Raw genomic sequence first — 25693 nt, 5'->3', positions numbered from 1 at the left:
GTTGTGGCTCAGTGGTTAACGAATCCGGCTAGGAACCATGAGGTTGTGGGTTCGATCCCTGGCCTCGCTCAGTGGTTAAGGCTCTGGCGTTGCCTTGAGCTGTGGTGTAGGTTGTAGACGAGGCTCCGATTTGACCCCTAGCCTGGGAACCTCCATATGCCGCGGGAGTGGCCCTAGAAATGGCAAAAAGACAAAAAAAAAAAAAAAACCAACCAATTCCTGGCACAGGAACTTTCAAAAAAAAAAAAAAAAGAAAGAAAGAAAGAAAAGAAAAAAGAAATGAGTTAAAAAATGTGCATTAAAAAATATCTAAATAAAATAAAAAAATTAAAAAATATATCGAACACCATATAATGGTGCAGCCACTTTCTAGTCTGGCAGTTTTCCAAATGGGAAACAAACAGACCCACCACCTAACCCAGCAGCTCTGCTCCTAGTCCTTTTTCTTAAACGAGTCCATGCACAGCCACACAAAGACCTGCACCCGAATGTTCACAGCATCATTATCCCCAACAGTCCAAAAGTGAAAACAACGCAAATTATCTACCAACTGACAAACAGAAAAATAAAATGGAAGCTTTGTTGGCTTCCAAAGTCAACAAAAAGCCCACCAGCTCTTCATACTGAAAAGTCTCTATAGAGTTTTAAACTTAAAATTTCCTATATTTTACTGACTTTCATTATCTCCTAAAACATTTAAATTATCAAATGGATTTTTTACTGTAATATACCTACACTTTATCATTTTAATATTAAAGAAAAGGTAACCCTTGGAGTTCCCGTCGTGGCTCAGTGGTTAACGAATCCAACTAGGAACCATGAGGTTGCAGGTTCGATCCATGACCTTGCTCAGTGGGTTAAGGATCCAGCGTTGCCGTGAGCTGTGGATCAGACAGCCACAGATGTGCCTCGGATCCTACGTTGCTGTGGCTCTGGCGTAGGCCGGTGGCTACAGCTCCGATTCGACCCCTAGCCTGGGAACCTCGTGGGTGAGGCCCAAGAAATGGCAAAAAGACAAAAAAAAAAAAAAAAAAAAAAAAAGGTAACCCTTATTTAGGGAAATATGTCATAAAGTTTATAGCTATTCAAAACAGTGGCCCACAAAGACAATCGAGAATTACATCAATTTATTTATTATTTCCAGCTAAGGAAGGCTATCTGAAACTAAATAATTTCACTTTAGTTTTAAAATGTATAAATATGATTTGGCTTCCTTGGTAGCTGAAGGGAAAACCGAATTTTCAGTAAATCTATTATAACACTTAAAACTATCTCAACTATTCTGCATTGGCTTATCTAACTATCCAAATACTCTAAATGTTATTGAGAGCCATTTTTCCAATGAAATCTAGGAAACATGATGGATGATATTCACACAGAAATGACTCCTTATAACCACTGTGTTTATAAAATGATATAAATTTGCTAACAAAAAAATTCCCAGAAGATATATAACAGCACTAAGTAGCAAATCACATAGAAACAACGCTATAATCAGGGATGAACGGCTTCCAAGACATCATTTTATGTTCATATACGGATGGATGGACAGAGAAGCAAAAATATACTCAGCCATAAAAAACAACAAAATAATGCCATTTGCAGCAACATGGATGCAACTGGAGACTCTCATACTGAGTGAAGCAAATCCGAAAGAGAAAGACAAATACCATATGATGTTACTTGTATCTGGAATCTAACATATGGCAAAAATGAACCTTTCCACAGAAAAGAAACTCATGGACTTGGAGAACAGGCTTGTGGTTGCCGAGGGGGAGGGGGAGGAGTGGGAGGGACTGGGAGTCTGGGATTAACACATGCAAACTATTGCCTCTGAATGCATTAGCAATGAGAACCTGCTGTATAGCACTGGGAACTCTATCTAGTCACTTACGATGGAGCATGATAATGTGAGAAAAAGAATGTATATGTATGTATGTACGTGTGACTGGGTCACGTTGCTGTACAGAAGAAAACTGACAGAACACTGTAAACCAGCCATGATGCAAAAAATAAAAATCATTTTAAAAAAGCAAAAATAAAACAGAAGAATCACACAGAGTATTTTTAAAATACAGAGTATTTGGGAGTTCCCATCGTGGTTCAGTGGTTAACGAATCCGACTAGGAACCATGAGGTTGCCAGTTTGATCCCTGGCCTTGCTCAGTGGCTTAAGGATCCGGCGTTGCCGTGAGCTGTGGTGTAGGTCGCAGACACGGCTGGGATCCCGCGTTGCTGTGGCTCTGGTGTAGGCCGGTGGCTACGGCTCAGATTAGACCCCTAGCCTGGGAACCTCCATATGCCGCGGGAGTGGCCCAAGAAATGGCGAAAAGACAAAAAATAAAATAATAAAATATAGAGTATTTGGTTTACTTTTACACAAACATATTTTAGAAATGAAATAAAGCTTAAAAATGGAAGGGACTGCTATATTCCAGGTAAATGCTCTGTTAGCACAAGAAATCAGTCCCTAAAAAATTTTTGCTAAAGTGTAAGGAAAATAATTATGAAAAGCATTAAGAAGGTGGAACTCTTTTTTACCTAACATGTTTCCATTCTGGAAGTCATCAAATCACTTTTCAAATGAATACCTTTTTTGTATTTTTTTACTGAAGTGCAGTTGATTTACAATGTTGCGCCAATTCCTGCTGTTCAGCAAAGGGACCCAGTCACACATATACACACTCTTCTCCTCCTATCTCCCCATCATCACGGTCGATCCCAGGAGACTGGATCGAGCTCCCTGTGCTGCACAGAGGCCCTCACTGCTCATCCACTCTAACGGAACGGTTTGCCTCTACGAACCCCAAACTCCCCGTCCTTCTCGCCCCCTCTCCCTTCCCCCTGGCAAACACAAGTCTGTTCTCCAGGTCTGTGAGTCTGTTTCTGTTTTGTAGATAGGCTCATTTGTGCCATATTTTAGATTCCACAGATACGTGATATCATATGGTATTGGTCTTTCTCTGACTGACTTAATATGAGAAATTCTAGCTGCATCCATGTTGCTGCAGATGCATTATTTCATTTTTGTTTATGGCTGAGTCATATTCCACCACGTACCACATCTTTTTAATCCATTCGTCTGTGGGTGGTCATTTAGGTTGCTTCCGCGTCCTGGCTGTTGGGAATAGTGCTGCTGTGAACACACGGGTGCAGGGATCCTTTTCAACGGTGGTTCTGTCTGGGTATGTGCGCAGCCTGCTGGGCACATGATGTTTCTGTTTCGTTTTCTGAGAACCCTTGACACACACATAGCGGCTGCACCACTGTCCATTCCCACCAACAGTGTGGGAGGGTCCCTCAAACGCACACCTTTGAACATTCTCCCAAGACTCACCACACCTCTGATCTGGGTAGTTACCTTCTTTTCACTTTGGCAGGATTTACTCCCGACACTCGGTTAAAGAACCATGATTACCTAGGTGTTACCTGAGTGGTTTATGGCTACGGTGGTCCTTTGACCACAGCTCCCAGCCTCTCTTTGACCGAATTCTACCACTTAGAAATTCTTCAAGGTTTCAGATGCTCAGTGTTTTCACATCAAAACACGTCTGCCCGTCGTTTTTAAATGCATCTGATACAATATCCTTGGATGGAATTTTTCTCAGCACTGTGTAGCTGCTACTCTGCTGTCTTCTCAGATCCACCACTGAGGACGTGTTCTGCTTCCCGGTGTCCTGAGTCTCTTCCTCACCCTTACACTCCAAGACACTCAGCCAGGAGCTGTGCTGCTACTGACCACTTCGTGCACATTTTTCTTGGAGCAAGGTATGTCCCATCAACCTACGAAGTTCTTCCTTCTTCAAGGGGAATAAAAGGCTGCGGGGTTTTTAAACCATGAATATGTTATTTCCTTTCCTTTACCAGGGTCTCCGCTTTGGAAACACACGTTCTTATGACGTGGGATGATCTGAATGTGTTCTCCGTATTTATCAACTTCTTTCAACTTCTGTCCTTTTCTTCTGCATCCACTCATCACATCAAAGACTTTCTTCCCAGACTTTTTAACCACCTGTTCTATTCCTTGTTCCTCATCACTTTACATACCAAATTTAAAGTGGAGGGCTGGGAGTTCCCGTCGTGGAACTCCCTGAATGAACCTGACTAGGAACCATAAGGTTGCGGGTTCGATCCCTGGCCCCGCTCAGTGGGTTCAGGATGCAGCGTGGCCGTGAGCTGTGGTGTGGGTCGCAGACGCGGCTCGGATCCCACCTTGCTGTGGCTGTGGGGTAGGCCGGCAGCTGTAGCTCCAATTGGACCCCTAGCCTGGGAACCTCCATATGCCGTGGGTATGGCCCTGAAAAAGACAAAAGACAAAAAATAAATAAAAAATAAAATAAATACATACATACATACAATGGAGGGCTTAGGGCACAGGAGAGTCCGGTCTCTCACTTCATCTGACACGGCTGTCTTACTCTGTTTCTGAACCCTTCGGTGTTAAGTGCTAGAGGCACACACTCACGGGGCCCGCTCCTTCTTTCTGCCTTCTTGCGGACGGCGGTCTCTGCCTTTGGCAGACTGCACAGCTTTAACTTTCCTCTCCAGGAATACGCCTTCCCTGTGCGCGGTGGCCCTCACCCCTGCTCAGGCACACTGTGGGCAGCCCTCCCCAGACTCCCTCTTTGCTGTGGACCAGTGTGGGGGGTTCTCCTCACGCCTCCCCACTTTGCCTGACTTGCGTCTGTCTACACATCAAGGACTGGAGGTGGCTTTCTATACCCTTTTCCACAGCCTGAGGCAACAGAGGAATGGGGCAAAGGAGGAGAAAACTCACTCGGGGCCTTCGCTAAGGGCCCTGGCCCACACCACCTGCCACACGAGTACCCCAGTCCTGAGGTGTGGACACTGGCACACGGTGTCCGCCCTTCCTGCAGGATGGCATGAGGGGTTCCCAAGCAAACCACTCACCACACCCTTCCATTTTCCCAAATTAGGGAGCGTTCAGCACTCCCTTTGCTCCCCACTGCTTCTCTGACAACGGCTGGAGCCAGGAGGCCACACTGCACACGGGTCTCCTCAGTCCTTCCTCAAAGGCCACGTCTCCGAGTTTATGGCTGTGCTGTGGCCTCTCCTTCTTTATGCAAGGGACATTTTTAGCCCTTTTTTAAAAAACTATTTTTGTATATTTGCTAGATAGAAGGGGGAAAACCATCTGAATTTTCTCCACAACCTTTACCAAGAGATGTATTTTATGATAATTTTAAACATGACCAAATAAGTTCAAACTTTTTATCATTTTCAAACCTAAACAGTAAAAACCAGTTTTAAAGTAGAAAGTCAGGGCAATTCCCAATGTGGAGCACAAGGTCAAGAATCCGACCGCAGAGTTCCCGTCGTGGCGCAGTGGTTAACGAATCCAACTAGGAACCATGAGGTTGTGGGTTCGATCCCTGCCCTTGCTCAGTGGGTTAACGATCCGGCGTTGCCATGAGCTGTGGTGTAGGTTGCAGACGCGGCTCGGATCCTGCGTTGCTGTGACTCTGGCGTAGGCCGGTGGCTACAGCTCCGATTCAACCCCTAGCCTGGGAACCTCCATGTGCCGCGGGAGCGGCCCAAGAAATAGCAACAACAACAACAACAACAACAAAGACCAAAAGACAAAAAAAAAAAAACAAAAAAAACAACAAAAAAAAAAAGAATCTGACCGCGGTAGCTTGGGTCACCGCAGAGGAGTGGGTTCAAATCCCTGGCCCAGGAACTCCCATATGCCCTGGATGCGGCCATGAAGTAGGTCCGTGATACAAGGAAGCAAGAGAGGTGATTTAATAAAGGCAGCTGTACTTCGAGGTGCTTTGGGTTAAAAGAGAGAATGGAGTAAAAGCAGAGATGGTGAGGCCACTGGAGAAGATGAGTCCTTACCAGGGACCGGGGCACCGGTACCTGACCAAATACTCACCATCCCCTGCAGACAACGCCACTGTTACCCTCGTTTTTACCGGGAGAAAACTACGGCCCGAGGAGACTAAACCCCTCAGTGGGCAACCCTGGCCGCAAACGAGTGACTTGGGCCCAAACCCAGAGAGTGATGTGATCACTGAGATGAGACTTAGGCACGTTTTGAAACCTCCCCAAGTGGCTCTACACGCAGCCTGAATTGACAACACGGTTCACGCGATGTGACCGAGGCCACGGCAGCCGGCCACGATTCACGGCTAGGTCTCCCCGACGTCCAGCCACACAGCATTAACTCGGAACTCTGGTAACGTTACGGTCAACTACTCTAAGAGAGCAAAAAAGACAGACGATAGGAGTTCCCGCTGTGGCACAACAGGACCGACAGTGTCTCCACAGCAGCACCAGGACACAGGTTAGATCCCAGGCCAGCCCAGAGGGTTCAAAGGATCTGGGGCACAGGCTGCAACTGCAGCTCAAGTCGGATCCCTGGCCTGGGAACCCCATGTGTCCCACGGCGGCCGAAAATGAAACAAAAGTACAAAGTGTAAATGGCCAGTCACAGCACTGTTAGTAAGATAATAAAATAAATACAACAAAATTAAACTTCAGGTAATAAAATAAATGAAACCCCTGTGGAGTTTACACACACTTCCCAAGTTCAGTCTGGATGGAAGCAGCACAGAGAGCCCCTTACCTGTCGGAACCCGGGTGAAACTCGGAAAGCAGGGAAGGCCGTCTGCGAAGCTGCTGCTGCTGCTGCTGCTGCAAGAGCTGTGACGCCTGACTGACTTCAAGATGAGAAGAACGGTAGTCAGGGACTGCAAATTCCTAGTAGTAAAATAATCAAAAATTAACTCCTAACCAAGCAGTGGAAAGCATCACGAAACCAAACCAAGTTCAACTGCACACAGACAGTTACGGACCACTAAGTACGGACAGAACAGTGATGATGGCAGCACTCCGGCACCCACCTCATTCCTTCCCATACACCTGAAACGGTCGGCAGTAACTGCGTATCACTCAAAAGAACTCAAAATGCTTTGCTGTGGCTCTGGCGCAGGCCGGCGGCTACAGCTCCGATTCGACCCCTAGCCTGGGAACCTCCATGTGCCGCAGGTACAGCCTTAGAAAAGGCAAAAAGACAAAAAAAAGAAAAGAAAAAGAAAGAAAAAAGAATTCAAAATGAGACTTCGTGTTCAACCTATATTTGATCTATTCCCCTAATAATACATCAGAGTAACTCCCAATCTATGTTATTCACATAGTAGGTTCTCAAATCCCTATGTTCACTATGAAATTCTAAAAACCATTTCTTTCTTAAATGCAAAAAGGGTAAAGCTGGAAAGGTCACAGAAGCCATCCAGCTAAATGCAGAGAATCGACTTGCTAGTTAAGAGTAAGAGCTTTTCCATCACTCTAGGTGGGAGTTTTTATGTGTCTTTTCCTACTTTCTTTTGCTGACTTTTTATTGAAAAGATCAAAGGTTTTTCTTAAAAGAAAAAAAATCTAGACGCAATCACAAACATATAAATCCACAATTATCAAATAATCTAGGAATTTCACTCTTAGGTATGTAGACAAATTAACTAAAAGCATATACCCAAATACAAAAATTTGTACACAAATTTTCAATGCAGAATTCATCACAACAGCCAAAACAAGAATCCCAGTGTCGGCTGACTCACACATAACCGTGCGGTGTGTATCTATACGATGGAGTGTCATTCAGCCATTAAAAAACGAAGTACTGGAGTTCCCCATTACGGTGCAGCAGAAACGAATCCGACTGGAAACCGTGAGGTTGAGGGTTCCATCCCCGGCCTTGCTCAGTGGGTTAAGGATCCCGGCCTTGCTCAGTGGGTTAAGGATCTGGCATTGCCGTGAGTTGTGGTGTACATTGCAGATGAGGCTCGGATCCTATGTTGCTGTGGCTGTGGCGTAGGCCAGCAGATACAGCTCCAATTCAACCCCTAGCCTGGGAACTTCCACATGCCGCAGGTGCTGCCCTAAAAAGCAAACAAATAAATACATAATTTACATCCAGGAGTTCCTGCTGTGGTGCAACAGGATCAGCAGTGTCTCTACAGCTCTGAGACACACACAGGTTCGAACCCTGGTCCAGCAAGCACAGTGGGTTAAGGATTCAGCATAGGCCACAACTGTGGCTCGGATCTGATCCCTGGCCTGGGAGCACCATACACCACGGGGCAGTTACGAAAGAAAAAAAAAAAGAAAAAATTTACATCAAAAGACACAGATAAAAGATTTAAAGTCAAAGTAAAAAAGGACGCAGAAGTATGACTAATACCCTCAAAAAGAACCTGACAGCAATCAAAGAAATTAAAAAGGTGATCCCTGAACTTGAACAACAGAAGAACAGACACAGGTGCAGGGCTAAGGCAATAAGCAACAGCAGGACCGAGGGACTCTCTCCGAGCACAGCAGGGCACCAAGACAGGATCACAGGTTCAAGTCAGAAACGGCCCCTGCAGTCCACGGGCGAGCGGCGGTCGTCTAAGCAGCAGCAGAAGAGCACTCCTCCCAAGTCCGCAAAGCCTGTCCTCAGATGAAAAAGGGCCTGAGAGAAAAGCTGAACAGATTCCTTAACATGAGTCCACAGCGAACCTGACAAGATTTTAGAAAACCGAGGACGAAAGAAACGACAGAAACTCTACTACTGGTCCTGAGAAACACACCTCCCGCAAGGAAGGATCCTCTCACCAGCAGCGCTGGGGAGAACCAAACAAATGCACATTCCTAGTTCGGAGCAACACAAACGTGAACCCACAAACTCGGTAACAAAGGCATCATTCCAGTTTTAGGGCTACAAACTTCCCAGAACTCAAGAGCTCAGAAAATTCACCAAGCACGGCCTCTCCGAAAGAATTTCTAAAGGATGCGCCCTTACAACCGAATTCACCCTATAAATCAACAAGACTTCAATAAAACTTGAAAAAAAAAAAAAAAAAAAGGAAGGAAGGAAGGATGCGCCCAGCAAGACAAACTTAAGAGCAAGGAGGGAAATGGAGCAACACGGTGCTTCCGCCCAGGCAGCGCCCTGCAGACCACACGCGCACAGCAGCGGGTAACCCGGACACAGGGCAGGAGCCCTTTCGGCCCCGGGACGGCAGGCGGCACAGGACTGGCCCTGAGCAACGTGACACACATGGGCCGCCCTACCATACCCTGGGCCTTCCCTTCTGGAAGCAAGTCCTTCCGGGAGGGACATTCAAACAGCACCCAGACTCTCATGCACTGGAGCAGCCGCCGGGCGAGGGCAGGAAAGCACAGCAGAGAGACCCTCTCTGGAGACCTGCGGAGAGAAGGCGGCGACACAGAAAAGGTCTCCTGAAACATGAACTGGGGTTCCCTCGAGAGCTGGGCTCAGGGCCAATCTGTGAATGCCCAGCCGCGAGAAGCGGAACTCCCGCTGAGAAACCGTGAGAAGGAAGGACACGCCACCCCCAGGGCTCACACAGGACCAGAACGCATTCGAATTTCCTCCAGTCAGAGAGTGAGCTCACCGAATACAGAGACACTCAGGAGATACCCCAGGAGAGACGCGTTCAGGACTGGCGGATAAATGAGACCTAGAAAAGAGAGACTACTCTAAACTCGCCCCAAGAAGTTTAAAAATAAACCTCAAAAGTAACTTCAGCGTTAATGAGAAGGAACCCAACGTCCTCCAAGGAACACGCAAAAGCCAGCGATGGTCATACAAAGCTAAAAATGAAAAGTCCGGTGCCTGCAATGAGGGCTTCACAGGATGATGTCAACAGTGGGCTGGAAATTATAGAAGAAAAGATCCCTGGATTTGCCGCTGTGGCTCGGAGGTTACAAACCCAGCTAGTATCCATGGCGACATGGGTTTGATTCCAGGCCTAACTCAGTGGCTTAGGTAAGGACCTGGCGTAGCCATAAGCTGTGATGCAAGTGGCAGCTGAGGCTCAGATCCTGAGATGCTGTGGAGAAGGCCTGCAGCTGATTCGACCCCTAGGCTGGGAACTTCCACCTGCTGCATGTGCCCTAAAAAGACAAAAAAACAAAAACAAAAACAAAAAAACAAACACTGAACATGAGGTCACAGCAAAATGAAACAAACGGATTTTTATTTTTATTTTAAGGAGAAATCTTTGCTTTTTTTTATATAATTTTTTTTTCCAATATAGCTGACTTACAGTGTTCTGTCAATTTTCTACTGCACAGCAAGGTGACCCAGTCACACATACATGTATACATTCTTTTTTCTCACATTATCATGCTCTATCATAAATGACTAGACATAGCTCCCAGGGCTACACAGCAGAATCTCACTGCTAATCCATCCAAAGGCAACAGTCCGCATCTATTAATCCCAAGCTCCGCCTCCATCCCACTCCCTCCCCACCCCTTCAGCAACCACAAGTCTGTTCTTCGACTCCATGATTTTCTTTTCCGTGGAAAGGTTCATTTGTGCCGTATATTAGATTCCAGATATAAGTGATACTATGTGGTATTTGTCTTTTTCTTTCGGATTTACTTCACTTTACGTCTCTAGTTCCATCATGTTGCTGCAAATGGCATTATTTTGTTGTTTTTTATGGCTAAGTAGTATTCCACTGTGTGTGTGGGGGTGTGCGTGTGTGTGTATACACATATACACACATACATACCACATCTTCCCTAATCCAATTGTCTGTCGATGGACATTTGGGTTGTTTCCATGTCTTGGCTGTTGTGAACTGTGCTGCAGTGAACATGCAGGTGCATGTGTCTCTTTCAAGGAAAGTTTTGTCTGGATATATGCCCAAGAGTGGGATTGCTGGGTCTTATGGTAATTCTATGTATAGATTTCTAAGGTTATCTCCAGACTGTTTTCCATAGTGGTTGTACCAGCTTACATTCCCACCAACAGTGCAGGAGGGTTCCCTTTTCTCCACACCTTCTCCATTTGTCATTTGTGGACTTATTAACGATGGCCATTCTGACTGGTGTGAGGTGGTATCTCATGGTAGTTTTGACTTGCATATCTCTAATAATCAGTGATATTGAGCATTTTTTCATGTTTTTGTTTGCCGCAAATGGATTTTTAAAAAAATGAAAGAGGAGTTCCCACTGTGGTGTAGTGAGTTAAGGATGTGACTGCAGCAGCTTGTGTCACTGTGGAGGTGCAGGTTTGATCTCTGGCTTGGCACAGTGGGTTAAGGATCCGGAGTTGCCACAGCTGTGGTGTAGGTCACAGCTTCACTCTGATTTGATACCTGGCCCAGGAACTTCTATATGTCGCCAATTCAGCCAAAAAAAAAAAAAAAAAAAAAAAAAAAAAAATCATGGATTAAAAAAAGAAAAAGGCCAGCGGTTCAGTGACCTAGAGGATAGCAGAAGAGTAACTGGTGGCTCTGAAGGAAACTAGGAATAGAGGAGACAGGAAAACATACCTGAAGAAATAATAGCTGAACATTGCCCAAATTTTATGAAAATTACAAATACACAGAAGCAGAAGTTCAGTGAATGCTAAAAACAGTAACATATACATTCAAAAAGTACAACAACGCATTCTGTAATCAAACTACTGAAAACAAGTGAAAAAGAGGGAAGTCTTAAAAGCAATGAGAGAAGGAAAAAAAAAAATATATATATATATAAATAAAGGTAAGAATGGACAAAGACTTCCAGTCAGAAACCATGAAGGCCAGGGCACAACCAACAACATCTCTTGATGCAGAAAGAAAATAACTGTCAACCTAGAATTCTATGTCCACTGAAAGCATTCTTCAAAAATAAAGTGGAAATAAACTTTTTCAGGTAAATAAATGGTGAGCGAGTTCACTGCCAAAAGACCTACACTGAAAAAAGAAGGTTCTTCAGGCAAAAAGAAAATGATAACAAAAAGAAACCTGGAAATAGGCAGTGAAAGGAGTTAAATCATACACATGTGGGCAATCACAGAAGGAAGAAAACATGGAGCAGAAATCAGCACTTTCTTAAAATAGTGTAAATGGATGAAGCTAAAGCTGGTTCTTCAAAGAAAAGAATCTACTAAATTGATAAGCGTCTAGCTAGACTAATAAAGAACAAAAGGGGAAAAGAAACACATTACCAACATGCGGAAAGACACCACAGCAGATCTGAAAGACACTGAAACGGCATGGAAATAAAGAGCAGAACAACGTATGCCAAGATAGTTACTATCAGAGCTCCCGGTGTGGCTCAGCAGTAACAAGCCTGACTAGCATCCATGAAGACACGGGTTGGATCCCTGGCCTCGCTCAGTGGGTTAAGGATCTGGCGTTGCCATGAGCTGTGGTGGAGGTCACAGACTCAGCTCGGACTTGGTGTGGCTGTGGCTGTGGTGTAGACTGGCAGTTACAGCTCTGCTTCGACCCCTAGCCTAGGAACCTCCATATGCCGCAGGTGTGGCCCTAAAAAAAAGGCAAAAAAAAAAAAAAAAAGATATTTAGTATCTTGAACAAAAGTTACCCAAAGTGACTCAAAACAAGTAAAGAATCTCAATTATAACAATTAAAGGACTTGAATTCTTAAGTTAAATTCTTTGCACAAAGAAAATTCTAGGGGAGTTTCCCAGTGGTTAACAAATCCAACGAGGAACCATGAGGTTGTGGGTTCGATCCCTGGCCTTGCCCAGTGGGTTGAGGATCCAGTGTTGCCGTGAGCTGTGGTGTAGGTTGCAGACACGGCTCGGACCCCACGTTGCTGTAGCTCTGGCATAGGCCGGCAGCTACAGCTCCAATTCGACCCCTAGCCTGGGAACCTCCATGTGCTGCAGGAGCAGCCCTAGAAAAGGCAAAAAGACAAAAAAAAAAAAAGAAAAGAAAAGAAAATTCTAGGCCCAGATGGCTTTGATTCTATCAAACATCCAAGAAAGAAAAAATACTTATCCTACAATGACTCTGTAAGAAAATACAAGGAATACTTCCCAAGCTAACAACATCCTTCCTTAATGGTGAAAGACTGAATGATTCCGTCTTAAGAACCAGGCAAGGACGTCCACTCTCAGCCTTCTATTCTACGCTCCACTAGGGGTTCTAGCCAGTGCAATAAGCAAGAAGGAGAAAAGACATCTGGTTTGCAAAGAGAGAAGCAAAGCTGTCTTTATTCTCAGGCTACAGGATCATACATAGAAAATCCTGTGGAATCCATTAAAAAACCAGTAGAAATAACAATTTTGCAGGATACATGATCCATATACATAGTAGCAGTAAAGAGCTGAAAGCTGAAATCCAAAAAGCAGTACAAGGTACAACTGCATCAAAAATATCAAATATTGGAGTTCTTTTGTGGCTGAGCAAGTACAGGATCTGGCATTACCACTGTAGCAGCTCAGGTGGCTGCTATGGTGCGGGTACAATCCCTGGCCTGGGAACTTCCACGTGGGCAGCCAATAAATTAGTTAATTAAATGCTTAGGAATAAATGTGACAAAAGATGTACATGACCTGCACAATGAAAATTACCCAACATTACCGAGAAGCATTACGGCAGACCCACATAAATGGAGGGAGACGCAATGTTCACGGACCAGAAGATTCAAAGGGAAGATGTCAGTACTCTCCCAAATTAATTTCCAGATTTAACATAATCACAGTAGAAATCCAGGAAGCTTTTTTTGCAGACATTGACAAGCTGATTCTAAAATACTAAGGACATCACAGAAATATAAAGGACCATAAGAGACCACTACAGGCAACTATATGCCAATAAAATGGAAAACACAGAAGAAATGGACCAATTCTTAGAAAAGTACAATCTTCCAAGACTAATCTAAAGATGAAATAGAAAAGATGAATGGACCCATCACAAGTAATGAAATTGAAACTGCGAATAAAAAACTTCCAACAAACAAAAGTCCAGGACCAGATGGCTTCACAGGCGAATTCTATCAAGCATTTAGAGAAGAGCTGACACCACTCCTTCTGAAACTACTCCAAAAAATTGCAGAGGAAGGGACACTCCCAAACTCACTCTATGAGGCCACCATCACCCTGATACCAAAACCAGACAAAGATACCACAAAAAAAGAAAACTACAGGCCAAGTTCACTGATGAACATCGATGCAGAAATCCTCAACAAAACACTAGCAAACTGCATCCAACACGACATTACAAGGATTGTACATCATGATCCAGTGGGATTTATCCCAGGGATGCAGGGGTTCTTCAATATCCGCAAATCCATCAGTGTGACACACCACATTAACAAACTGAAGAATAAAAACCATATGATCCTCTCAGTAGAAGTGGAAAAAGCCTTTGACAAAATCCAACACCCATTTCTGATAAAAACCCTTCAGAAAGTGGGCATTTTTCACAGAACTCGAACAAAATATTTTAAAGTTTGTTTGGAAGCACAAAAGACCCAGAATAGCCAAAGACATCCTGAAAAAGACAAATGGAGCTGGAGGAATCAGGTTCCCTGACTTCAGACTATACTACAAAGCAACAGTCATCAAAACTGTATGGTACCTGCACAAAGACAGACATATAGATCAGTGGAACAGGATAGGAAGCCCAGAATTAAACCCACGCACCTACAGCCAACTCATCGATGACAAAGGAGGCAAGAATACACAATGGAGAAAAGACAGCCTGTTCAATAAGTGGTGCTGGGAAAACTGGACAGCCACATGGAAAAGAAGGAAATGAGAACACTCCCCAATACCATACACAAGAATAAACTCCAGATGGAGTAAAGACCTAGATATAAGACCAGACACTATCAAACTCTTAGAGGAAAACATAGGCCAAACACTCTATGACATAAATGAAAGCAACATCTTCTCAGATCCACCTCTTAGAGTCATGACAGTAAAAGCAAAAATAAACAAATGAGACTTAATGCAACTTAAAAGTTTCTGCACAGCAAAGGAGACCCTAAACAAAACAAAAAGACAACTCACAGAATGGGAGAAAACATTTGCAAATAAAATGCTAAGGACTGGAGTTCCCATTGTGGCTCAGTGGTTAACCCGACTGGTACCCATGAGGACGTGGCTTCAATCCCTGGCCTCGCTCAGTGGGTTAAGGATCCAACGTTGCCATGAGCTGTGGTGTAGGTCACGGATGCAGCTTGGATCCCATGTTGCTGTGGCTGAGGTGCAGGCCAGTGACTGTAGCTCTGATTTAACTGCTTGCCTGAGAACTTCCCTATGCTATGGGTGTGGCCCTTAAAAAAAAAAAAAAAAAGGTGCATATGCTCTCCCAAGGATACTGTAAGAAAATAAGCCAAAGCTTATTTATGTAATCTAGATACAACATACACAGATATATACTTTCTAAATATTTTTATTTGTGATAATCAAAAATTGGAATAAGTAGATAAACAAACTGAGATGTATCCATACCCAGCAATAAAAAGAAAATAATTATTATGATGTGCCAAAATATGGCTAAATCTGAAAAACATCATGGGAAGCAAAAGAAGCCATTGATAAAAGAATTGCTATGAAACTGAAGACAATTCTAATCTGTTGTGATACACAGTTTCCTGGGAGCTGAGGTCTGGGCAAAGCTGGGAAGGAAGCCTGACCTCGATGGGGCACGAGGGAACTTTCTGGAATGACAGAAATGTTCATTTCTTCATTTTGGTACTGCTGTTATGGGCGTATGATTCTGTCAAAGTACAGACATATAATAAAATTTTATTATATACAACTAAGTCCTAAAGTTGATTTTCTTACAGCAATAGCAGCAGCAATAATAATCCAGGAAATCAGTGATGAGATGAATAGTACTGGAGCAGGGAGAACACACAACCAAAATTCAACCCCAGTCACAGTAAGACTCCTCAATCCAGCAACAGTAAGTGACTTCTTCAATCGCCAAAAACATGCAACGAGCATTATACTTTCCAGTGAAAGCTGAAAGTTTCCCTAGACAGAAGCGAGACGCCCATTCTCAGTGTGCACTCTTGACCACAATTCAAAGGAGTCTTCAGTCGTGTCCAGTAGAACCCAACTGTATTTGCTGGTAATTTGCTTTCATGGCCCCTCAAATAACCATTTCATTCCTTCCCTTCTCTTTTTCCACAAACCTCTCACACCTCTGCCCCTGGTCTGCTCTAAACTGATAACTTCACCTGTTTTACTGTCCACAAGGTAACACAATACAAACTCATCTTCCTACCATCAACTCTCTCGAGAAGGTCGAGGTTCTTTAATTTATCACAAATAATAAAGTAGCTCATAAAGTAAACACACATACTTAAAATCTTAACACAGGAACTGACTCTCACTCAAGAGAGGCCAAGTAAACCTTAACACTGAACCAGAATTTAGGGTATAAACATAGGTCTTAACTTAGAAATTCTAAGCAACTGATACTTTTTTTTTTCTTTGTCTTTTTAGGGCTGCCTCTGAGGCATATGGAGGTTCCCAGGCTAGGGGTCAAATCAGAGTTGTAGCCAGTGGCCTACACCACAGCCACACCAGATCCAAGCCATGTCTGTGACCTACACCGCAGCTCACAGCAACGCCGGATCCTTAACCCACTGAGCAAGGCCAGGGATTGAACCTGTGTCCTCAGGGATGCCAGTCAGGTTCATTTCCGCTGAGCCACAACGGGAACTCCAGCAACTGACACTTTTCTATCAACACCTCCTACAGTCAGAAGCAAAGAAACTGGAGTAAAGCCACAGGAAGAAGACAAAGATACTCATCCATAACTTCTGGTTTCCCACCTTTGAGAGTGGTTTTTGCCGCTAAAAAATATGTGACAATTACGACAATTATATTTGGTTTCTGACCAATAAATGTACTAAATAGGAAAAGTAAAGAAAAGCAAAATCGGAGTTCCCATCGTGGCGCAGTGGTTAATGAACCCAACTAGGAACCATGAGGTTGCGGGTTCGATCCCTGGCCTCGCTCAGTGGGTTAAGGATCCGGCAGTGCCGTGAGCTGTGGCATAGGTCACAGATGCAGCTCGGATCTGGTGTGGCTGTGGCTGTGGTGTAGGCTGGCAGTTACAGCTCCACTCCAACCCCGAGCCTGGGAGCCTCCATATGTCACGCGTAAGACCCTAGAAAAGACAGGAAAAAAAAAGAAAAGAAAAGAAAAACAAAATCTCTATGCAATGTGCATAATGTTTGTTCCTTACCTGCTGGTGACGGGCGCTGGGAAAGGTGTACTGAACCGAGTGCGAAGGGTAGCGACTCTGCTCTGTGCTGAACGCCCCCTGGTTGGGAGGATAACCTGAACTTGACATTCTCAGGACAGAGGCCTCACCAGGCTGGGAGGTCAAGGGCAACAAAAAACCATGCTTCTAGGAAATCACCTAAACAGGATCAGGGAAAAACAGAACAGGTAAGAATTATAGCACCAGGTGTACTTCTAATAATCTAGAACTACAGTTACATACACAAAACCACTCTTATCAATAAGAGCTCTCTCTCATGTAGTTGCTTAATGTAAAAGAAGTTACTGGAGTTTGAGAAACATTAACAGGTCTTTTCCTCGACACCTAAAAAAGGTTCTTTAACACACCACAAATAATACCAGTAGCTACATAAAGTAACCACATATAAAATATACACCCGGGAGCTGGCACATAGCAACTGCTCAGTAAATGTCTTTTTTAAAAAAAAATGTCTGAAAAATAAATTGAATATTACAATAACAAAATTCTATGGCTGTAAATTTTGGGATTGTGAAAAAATCAACTGTTAGAAGGGTTCAAGAATATTTATAAGGTAAGCATTTGTGCAGAGGAAATATTAGCTTAATTAAATTACTCTGCCCCAAAATAACACGCCAGGAAGGTACTAGGGAAGGAAAAGCTCTCAAGGAGGAACAAAGCGAGCCTGAAACCTCAAGGGAAATAACTGCCAAATTTTTTTTGAAAATTTGGATTTTGGAAAAACTTGCATCTGCCACCAGAAGCCTGACCTCTCCCCTCATTTAAAGACGCAGTGGTTAACGAATCCAATTAGGAACCATGAGGTTGCGGGTTCAAACCCTGGCCTCGCTCAGTACATTAAGGATCTGGCGTTGCTGTGAACTGCAGTGTAGGTTGCAGACATGGCTCAGATCCTGTGTTGCTGTGGCTGTGGTGTAGGCCGGCAGCTGTAGCTCCAGTTTGACCCCTAGCCTGAGAACCTCCATGTGCCGCGGGTGCGGCCCTGAAAAGACACACACACACACACACACACACACACACACAAAAGACATCTCTGGCAAGACTGGTGTTGATATTAACAAGCCTGAGTTGCTGATTTTACACAATGAAATTTAAAGATCTGCATAATTCAATGAATCCATATTTTCTGAACGACCAATACAGAATCCTCAAGTACAAAACAATTAAATGAAACGTAAGACAAACCAATAAATCTTTAATGTGACAGAATATGAAAGGTTTTATTGATATGGTTGCAGATTCCATGCAGCAACTAATCTTTTTTTTTTTTTTTTTTTTTTTTTTTTTGTCTTTTTGCTATTTCTTTGGGCCGCTCCCGCGGCATATGGAGGTTCCCAGGCTAGGGGTCGAATCAGAGCTGGAGCCACCGGCCTACGCCAGAGCCACAGCAACGGGGGATCTGAGCCACGTCTGCAACCTACACCACAGCTCACGGCAACGCCGGATTGTTAACCCACTGAGCAAGGGCAGGGACCGAACCTGCAACCTCATGGTTCCTAGTCGGATTCGTTAACCACTGCGCCACAACGGGAACTCCAACTAACCTTTAAAAACTTACCACTTGTCCGGTTTGGGTGTGATATCAGAGGATATCCACAATTATGTATAAAGTCTATTAAAATACCCCCTACCGTTTATTTTTAACGTTTTTGTCTTTTTTAGGGCTGTACCCGAGGCATATGGAGGTTCCCAGGCTAGAGGTCTACTTGGAGCTGTAGCCACCAACCAACACCACAGCCACAGCAATGCCAGATCTGAGCCATGTCTGTGACCTACACCACAGCTCAGGGCTATGATGGATCCTTAACCCATTGAGCGAGGCCAGGGATCGAACCCATGTCCTCATGGATGCTAGTCGGGTTCGCTACCCACTTAGCCACGACAGGAACAACCCACCCCTCCCTTTTAAAATCGAATACATATCTATGTGAGGTTAGTTTTTCCCCATAAACTTCCATCAAAACAACACACTGGAGGAGTAAATGAAAAAGCAGGAGTGAGGATCAAGCTGTCTTCTCAGATTCTAAAGGGGTCTGCACATCTGCACAAAGGTAAGACAAGATTTTGTTCGGTTCTTTTGGAAAATACTCATATAAAAATATTATTTGTGGAGCTCCTGTTGTGGCTCAGCAGAAATGAACCCTACTAGTATCCATGAGGACACAGGTTCAATCCCTGGCCTCCCTCAGTGGGTTAAAGATCCTGCCTTGCTGTGGCTGTTGTGCAGGCTGCCAGCTGCAGCTCCAATTCGCCCTCTAGCCTGGGAACTTCCATATGCTGCAAGTGAGGCCCTAAAAAGACAAAAAAATAATAATAAAATTAAAATATATAAACCTCAAAAAAAGTAAAGCTTAGTGAAAACAACTTAAAGCACGATACATATATCAGAAACATAAAACAACACTACATACTATTTATATATACACATAGTTATTCTTTGCTTCCATCACTTAAGGGATTTGGGAAGACAGCAAAATTCAGCCAGCCAACTCAATCCAACTTCCCCATTTTAATCAACAAATTCTTTACCCAGCTAAGCTTAGAAAATAAAATTTTCTAGAGGACTGCCTTTCACTCTAACCTTAAAACAACACTTAAAGAAAGAACTTTCAGGATGTTCCATGGTACCAGGCAACACACATTTTAAATCACAGGCCATCCCGACTACTCACTGCACTTCCCAGGGGAGGAGCTAGAAGACAGACCCCTGACAGGTTTGCCTGCTCCCTCCCAAGGCCCCAGGCAATGAAGGCAGAAAATCCAAGTATCAGGAGGCTGTCAGGTTGACCCAACTAACAGCTCGGGAATCTGAAGCATGGAGAAATTCACTAACTTTTCTATGCCACAAAGCTGTGTGCAGCAGCAATGGGAGAAGGCAGTGTTTCCTGTGATGCTGTGCAGCTTTCTCGGCAGGTAGTGGCTACTCTGAGGAGCTGAGGGGTGGCTGAGACCACACATCAAAACCACCCGGGCAGCCCTCCCACACCCAAACTTGCAAGCGAAGGGGAAAAGCCAACACGTGGGGTTTTGTTGGTGGGGGTGTTCAGTTTGTTTTGGGAAACATATTCTATGTATGATTTAAAAGTTTCTAAAAGTACCATAAAAAATCTCCTCCAGGAGTTCCCGTTGGGGCTCAGTGGTTAACGAATCTAACTAGGAACCATGAGGTTGTGGGTTCAATCCCTGGTCTCGCTCAGTGGGTTAACGATCAGGCGCTGCCGTGAGCTGTGGTGTAGGTCACAGACTCGGCTCGGATCCTGCATTGCTGTGGCTGTGGTGTAGGCCGGTGGCTATGGCTCGGATTAGACCCCTAGCCCCGGAGCCTCCATATGCCGCGGGTGCGACCCAAGAAGAGGCAAAAAAAAAAAAAAAAAAAAAATCTCCTCCTCACCCTCGTCCCAGCCTCTAGGCCGTTCTCGCCCCCGGAAGGCAACCAAAGTTTCTAGTTTCTGTTACAACCTCAGAAATAGCACATGTGCGTGCGTGCGTGCACACTCTCTCTGCCCCCAAATAAACGGTAGACACAGACCACTATGTATATAAGATACAGAACACTGTGCACACAGTATAAATAAGACATATAGTATATACAATAATACATAACATTATACAGAATGTTCTATGTCTTCCTCTTATGAGGCCGTAAAGAGCCTCTTTCTAGTGCAGTAGAGTGTTGCCCTGCATGAATGTTCACAAGTATTTTATAAAGTTTTCCAAGTAATTCCGATCTTCCCCTAAGAAATGCTTATGTGATGTGTCTCTAGCTCTCCTCCCACCTCAGACGTCCTAAGTAAATAAAGCTATAAATGGAATGGAGAGGCAAAAGGAAAGACCTTAGCTCAAGGTCATCCAAATTTTTTTCCATCCGTGGCCTACGGGATGAGAACTCTACGCAGACCGTGTTGTCTGCGGGTTGTTTTCATTCTCAGTAATGGTGAGTCCTGGGCTCAACACGTGCATTCAGTATCACTCAGACATGAGTCAAACGATCTGTCCACGTTTCTCCAGCTCTCACGACATCCTAGTTTTCTGATATGACTTGTAGTTAAGTTTAACTCGAATGTCTTAAAAATAAAATAAGGTTAGTTACCATCAGCCCAGCACAGGTGGAATAAAGCATCAGCAAAACTGGAGAGGAGCCCTCCTGGCACACCAATTGCTGTTGGCCTCCGGTCACAAGAACTGCACCTTGGAGCCCACTACCACCTTCTTCCCCAAAACTTACCCATGAGAAGTACGGCAAGAGCTCAGACCTTTTCGTTTTTTAACCAACACTCTTTCCTCAAACATCTTACATGGAAGCCGAATGTATAAAACATGCAAAGAAATCCTCTGAGTCAGTGAGAACCAGGAACCCAGCAGGCGGCTTCTCAGTCTCCGCCCCACCCCGTCCTGCCTCTGGCCCTTCCTCCAGTCCTGGCTCACCAAGACCTCGCCGCAAAACACTTTACTGTTTGAAAACAACCAAAGTGAAAGAATCCAGTTTAGTCTGGGACGCAGTGGAAAAGAATCCGACGAGGAACCAAGAGGTTGTGGGTTCAATTCCTGGTGTCGCTCAGTGGGTTAAGGATCTGGCATTTCTGTGAGCTGTGGTGTAGGTCGCAGACGAGGCTCGGATCCCGTGTGGCTGTGGCTGTGGTGTAGGCCAGCGGCTACAGCTCCAACTGGACCCCTAGCCTGGGAACCTCCATATGCCTCGGGTGCGGCCCTAAAAAGCAAAAAAAATGAATCCAGTTTAAAGTAAGGCTAAAGAGGAAGGAAAAACCTTAAATGGCAGATTCAAACTTTTCAGTTCTGTTCATAGCATCAAAACTCATTAACTCACAGTTAGTTGTATGCTTGACTCATGAAATGTAAAAACTCTGTGAAATGTTTAAGAAACCTGGTCAAGGTTTTATATACAATCCTCATATCCTAAAATATACAGCCACAGTTTAGGATGAAAATAACACACTAAAGCCAGAGGTCATCGGCGTACGTGAGGACAGCACATTTTTTGTGAATTTCAGAGATAAACTCAGAACGACTCTCCAACATTGTGCAAAGAGGTAGTAAAATATAGTAAAATGAAATCAGTCTATTTACATTTTCTTAATCTTCCCCTATTAACGTAATAAAGACACACACACACACACACACACACACAAATTACTCAGAGGAAACTTATTTTAAAAAACAAAATTTCAAACGCAAGCCTAAAAAAAAAAATCAAATCCCTTCTCACCAGGAACTCTTGGCTTTTGGCCGACAATCTCTGCATAACCAAAATGTACTTGGATAGGTTTTCAAGGTGGCCTAAGCTATCTTGGAAAAAGAGCTAAAAATACACTTTGTCGTGGCAGGACTACAGATGCCTCTTTAGACAGCAAGAGGGACAAGACTGACAACAGACGTGGCATCCGCATTTCTCCAAAGCAGAAAAGGGACCCTTTAAACACACAACTCAATTTTCTTTTAAATGATCAAATAAAACTTTGGACTCAAGCGTGGGGTGGGGAATGGCCTCCGACATGGAGGATGCCAAACATGAGGTCTTCAAATGAGGCAAACGGGGCTGCCTGATTCTCACAAAGCAGCTCAGCTCTGTCCAACTCCCAGAGGGCGTTAGGCGGGAGGCTAAGAATCTTCCAACCAAGATTTGGAGAAAGCCTATCTGGGCCCGTCTTGGGGTGCAGCCTCCAGGAGAAGAGACAGAGGCCAGAAACCAAGTGACTTCTGTGATTTGTATGAGATCGGAGTGGCGTGCCATTGGACTAGAATGTCTCCTGTAAAAGAACCTAAAGCTTTCTTCCCTTTAGGGAAAGACAAAAACAAAAAGAGGAGCTACTCTGGGGGCAACGCCATTAGCAAGGCGTTTCCTTTGTGGCCTCTTCTGACTTAATGACATCTCATTTAGCCTGTCCTACCCCAACAAAGTACAACATTGAAGGAAAAGCGTTAATATGGGCACAGTCATCTGATTAATCTCAGAATGAAATACACGATAAACACGTCTTGAGTGAAAACAACACGACTCCACCCCTCCCTAAGGTGAGAAAGAAGCTTCCCAGACGGCCGCGGGAGCCCTGAGAACTCCGGCGAGGGGGCGCTATACCGACCTGAGCCTCTAAACTGAGAGACATTCAGAATGAACAGATTTCAAAACCAGAATGGACAACCATTTGCCAACTCTCTCCTCCATCAGCACAGAGAAAGAAGAGAGTACTGAGATCAGAAAATGTTTGACTTCAGATGCTTGGCCAGAAGTACTGGATATGACAATGGATATGACAATGCCACTTGTCAAGCCTTTGTTATACACCAAGCGGTGCAAACTGAGAAGGCGGCCAGCAGGAGCTCACCTGCAACACCAGTTCCTTCCCGTCGCCAAGGAAGGCTTCGGCAGGGCTAAGCAACTTCCCTGGGTTATTTTCTTAGCTCAGGAACAGGTGGAAGATCGCACTCTGCTGCTTTCCCTCTGACCCACTGAGAGACTGCTAACAGTCAGGAAGCACATAAAACAAGGCGAACGAACAGACACTCCTTCTATGATACATAGGAAAATAAAGTAGGGGGAAAAAGCAAATGACTTAAAAAGGACTGAGTTCTACACAGAACACCCCCCCACACCTGTGTGGGCAGGGACGGCCCCAGCACCTAGCAGTAACACCCAGCCCAAGGGCAAGTCCCAGTCTTCCCCATACCGCCCCCAGGCCCCCCCGCCCCCCTTCTCCAACTCAACCACCCTCACCCTCGTCTCCTGCTGCAAGAAACTCCAAACTGGACCTCCCATGTCAATGCTTCCTCCACTCAAAAAGCCCGACTTCTGTAAACCATGAATCAGAACATGCCACTCTGCTGTTCAGGGCTCCCCAGGGGCTGCCAGGCCCAGACTCCGACTCCTCCCTGCGCCCTCGAGGCCTCCTGAGCTGCCTGCTTCCTCCTGGGCTGCTCAGGAGGGCCAGCAACTCGAGCTTCCTCCCAGCTCGATCGCGGTGCCAAGCCCTCCCTCGCCTGGAATGCTCGTCCTGGCTCAGGCTTGGGCCTGAGGACGCCTCCAACTTGGGTCTCAGTTCAAAGGCCGTCTCCCGGAAAGGCCTTTCTCGACCACCCTCCAAGACAGGCTCCCACTCTCTTTGTTCCATTATAGACGAATCATAATTTGAAATAGGTATTTGTTTTCCTTACACTGTCCTCCCCTACCAGAATACAAATTCTGTTTGATTCTCCACTATATTTGCTGGACAAAAGAAAGAAGGACCATGAAGAACTTACTTGAAGAAAACCTTGAAAATCGACAGAAAAGCATAATCGTCTATCTGAGCAAAAGGAGAGGAAGTACACAAAGGTGTCAACATTAACCTGGGAGATCAATATTCTCCATCAAAGCCTCAGCCAGATTTCTTTTTTGAACATCACAGAACGGTCCTAAATCCAAAAGAATACGCAAACCAAAACCGCCCAAGTCAGAAGAAAGAGGAAGGAACAGGTGCCTGACCTTATCGGTATTAAAATCATGAAACAACAGTCATTTAAAGGATAACGTACAACAAGAGATCAAGAAAACAGAACAGATGAAAAACACTCCAAATATACTGAGTAAATGACAAAAAGGGCAAATCTAGTCACTGAGGCAAAGACTGGATAGTTCACAAAATAGTGCAACACAACCAGTTATCTGAGGGGAAAAAGTACAAACCTACATCCTTCCATAATACCACCCACCTCATCTCCTGTACTAGAAATATATTCCAGATGGACCGAAAAATTAGAAATTTAAGAAAAAAATAACAGCAAAAGAAAAGCAAGAGTTCCCCTCGTGGCACAGCAGACACGAATCCGACTAGGAACCATGAGGTTGTGGGTTCGATCCCTGGCCTTGCTCAGCAGGTTAAGGATCCGGCGTTGCCATGAGCTGTGGCGTAGGTTGCAGACGCAGCTCGGATGTGGTGAGGTCGGCAGCTGCGACTCCGATTTGACCCCTAGCCAGGGAACTTCCATGTGCCACAGGTGCAGCCCTAAAAAGAAAAGAAAGAACGAAATACCCCAAAAAAGTATACAGTCAAGTCTTCTAGCTCATGTGTCTCCGTTTCTCAGTCTCCTTCCTACAACTACTGACATTACCAGTTTCTTGGGTTTTGGCTCAGAAATATTCTGACAGGAAAGCAAGTGTGTATACATTATTTTTCCTCCTTAAAACAAGCATGAGCGGCGTTCCATGGCTCCGTGGGTAACGAACCCGACTAGCATCAATGAGGACGAGGGCTCGATCCCTGGCCTCACTCAGTGGGTTAAGGATCTGGTGTTGTCGTGAGCTGTGGTGTAGGCCGCGGACACGGCTCAGATCCTGCCTGGCTGCAGCTGTGGCTGTGGTGTAGGCCGGCAGCTGCAGCTCCGTTTCAACCCTTAGCCTGGGAACCTCCATGTGAGCATGTGCAGCCCTAAAAAGCAAAAAATGAATAAATAAATAAACAAGCAAGCAGTAGCATACTATACTTAATATTCCTCCCTTTGCTTTTTCAGTTCAATAGATGACTATTTTATTTTATTTTTTTAGATGAATATTTTAAAGCTTAGAGTGAGGAAGGTCCAGGCAGAGCATGAAACTCAGAAGCCACACAGAGCTCAACAGGGAAGACAGCCCACATTCACTGAGATTTTGCTGACTGTGTGCCAGTCACTACGCT

The 25693-nt window shown here is 44.7% G+C and overlaps 1 protein-coding gene across 1 annotated transcript in view; it reads right to left on the bottom strand.

Annotated features, from left to right (window-relative positions):
* The window catches only part of NCOR1 (nuclear receptor corepressor 1), a 135697-nt gene that overhangs the window by 102300 nt on the left and 7704 nt on the right, over nucleotides 1–25693 (bottom strand). The window contains 2 exon segments of the mRNA XM_021066291.1: nucleotides 6593–6726; nucleotides 16989–17165. Coding sequence (XP_020921950.1) covers nucleotides 6593–6726; nucleotides 16989–17096 — 242 coding nt within the window. The 5' untranslated portion in view covers nucleotides 17097–17165.

This window comes from Sus scrofa, chromosome 12 (assembly GCF_000003025.6).
Source record: "Sus scrofa isolate TJ Tabasco breed Duroc chromosome 12, Sscrofa11.1, whole genome shotgun sequence".
Classification (NCBI taxonomy): domain Eukaryota; kingdom Metazoa; phylum Chordata; class Mammalia; order Artiodactyla; family Suidae; genus Sus; species Sus scrofa.
Note: the sequence above shows the minus strand (reverse complement) of the source record. Positions and strands in the feature narration are given on the sequence as shown.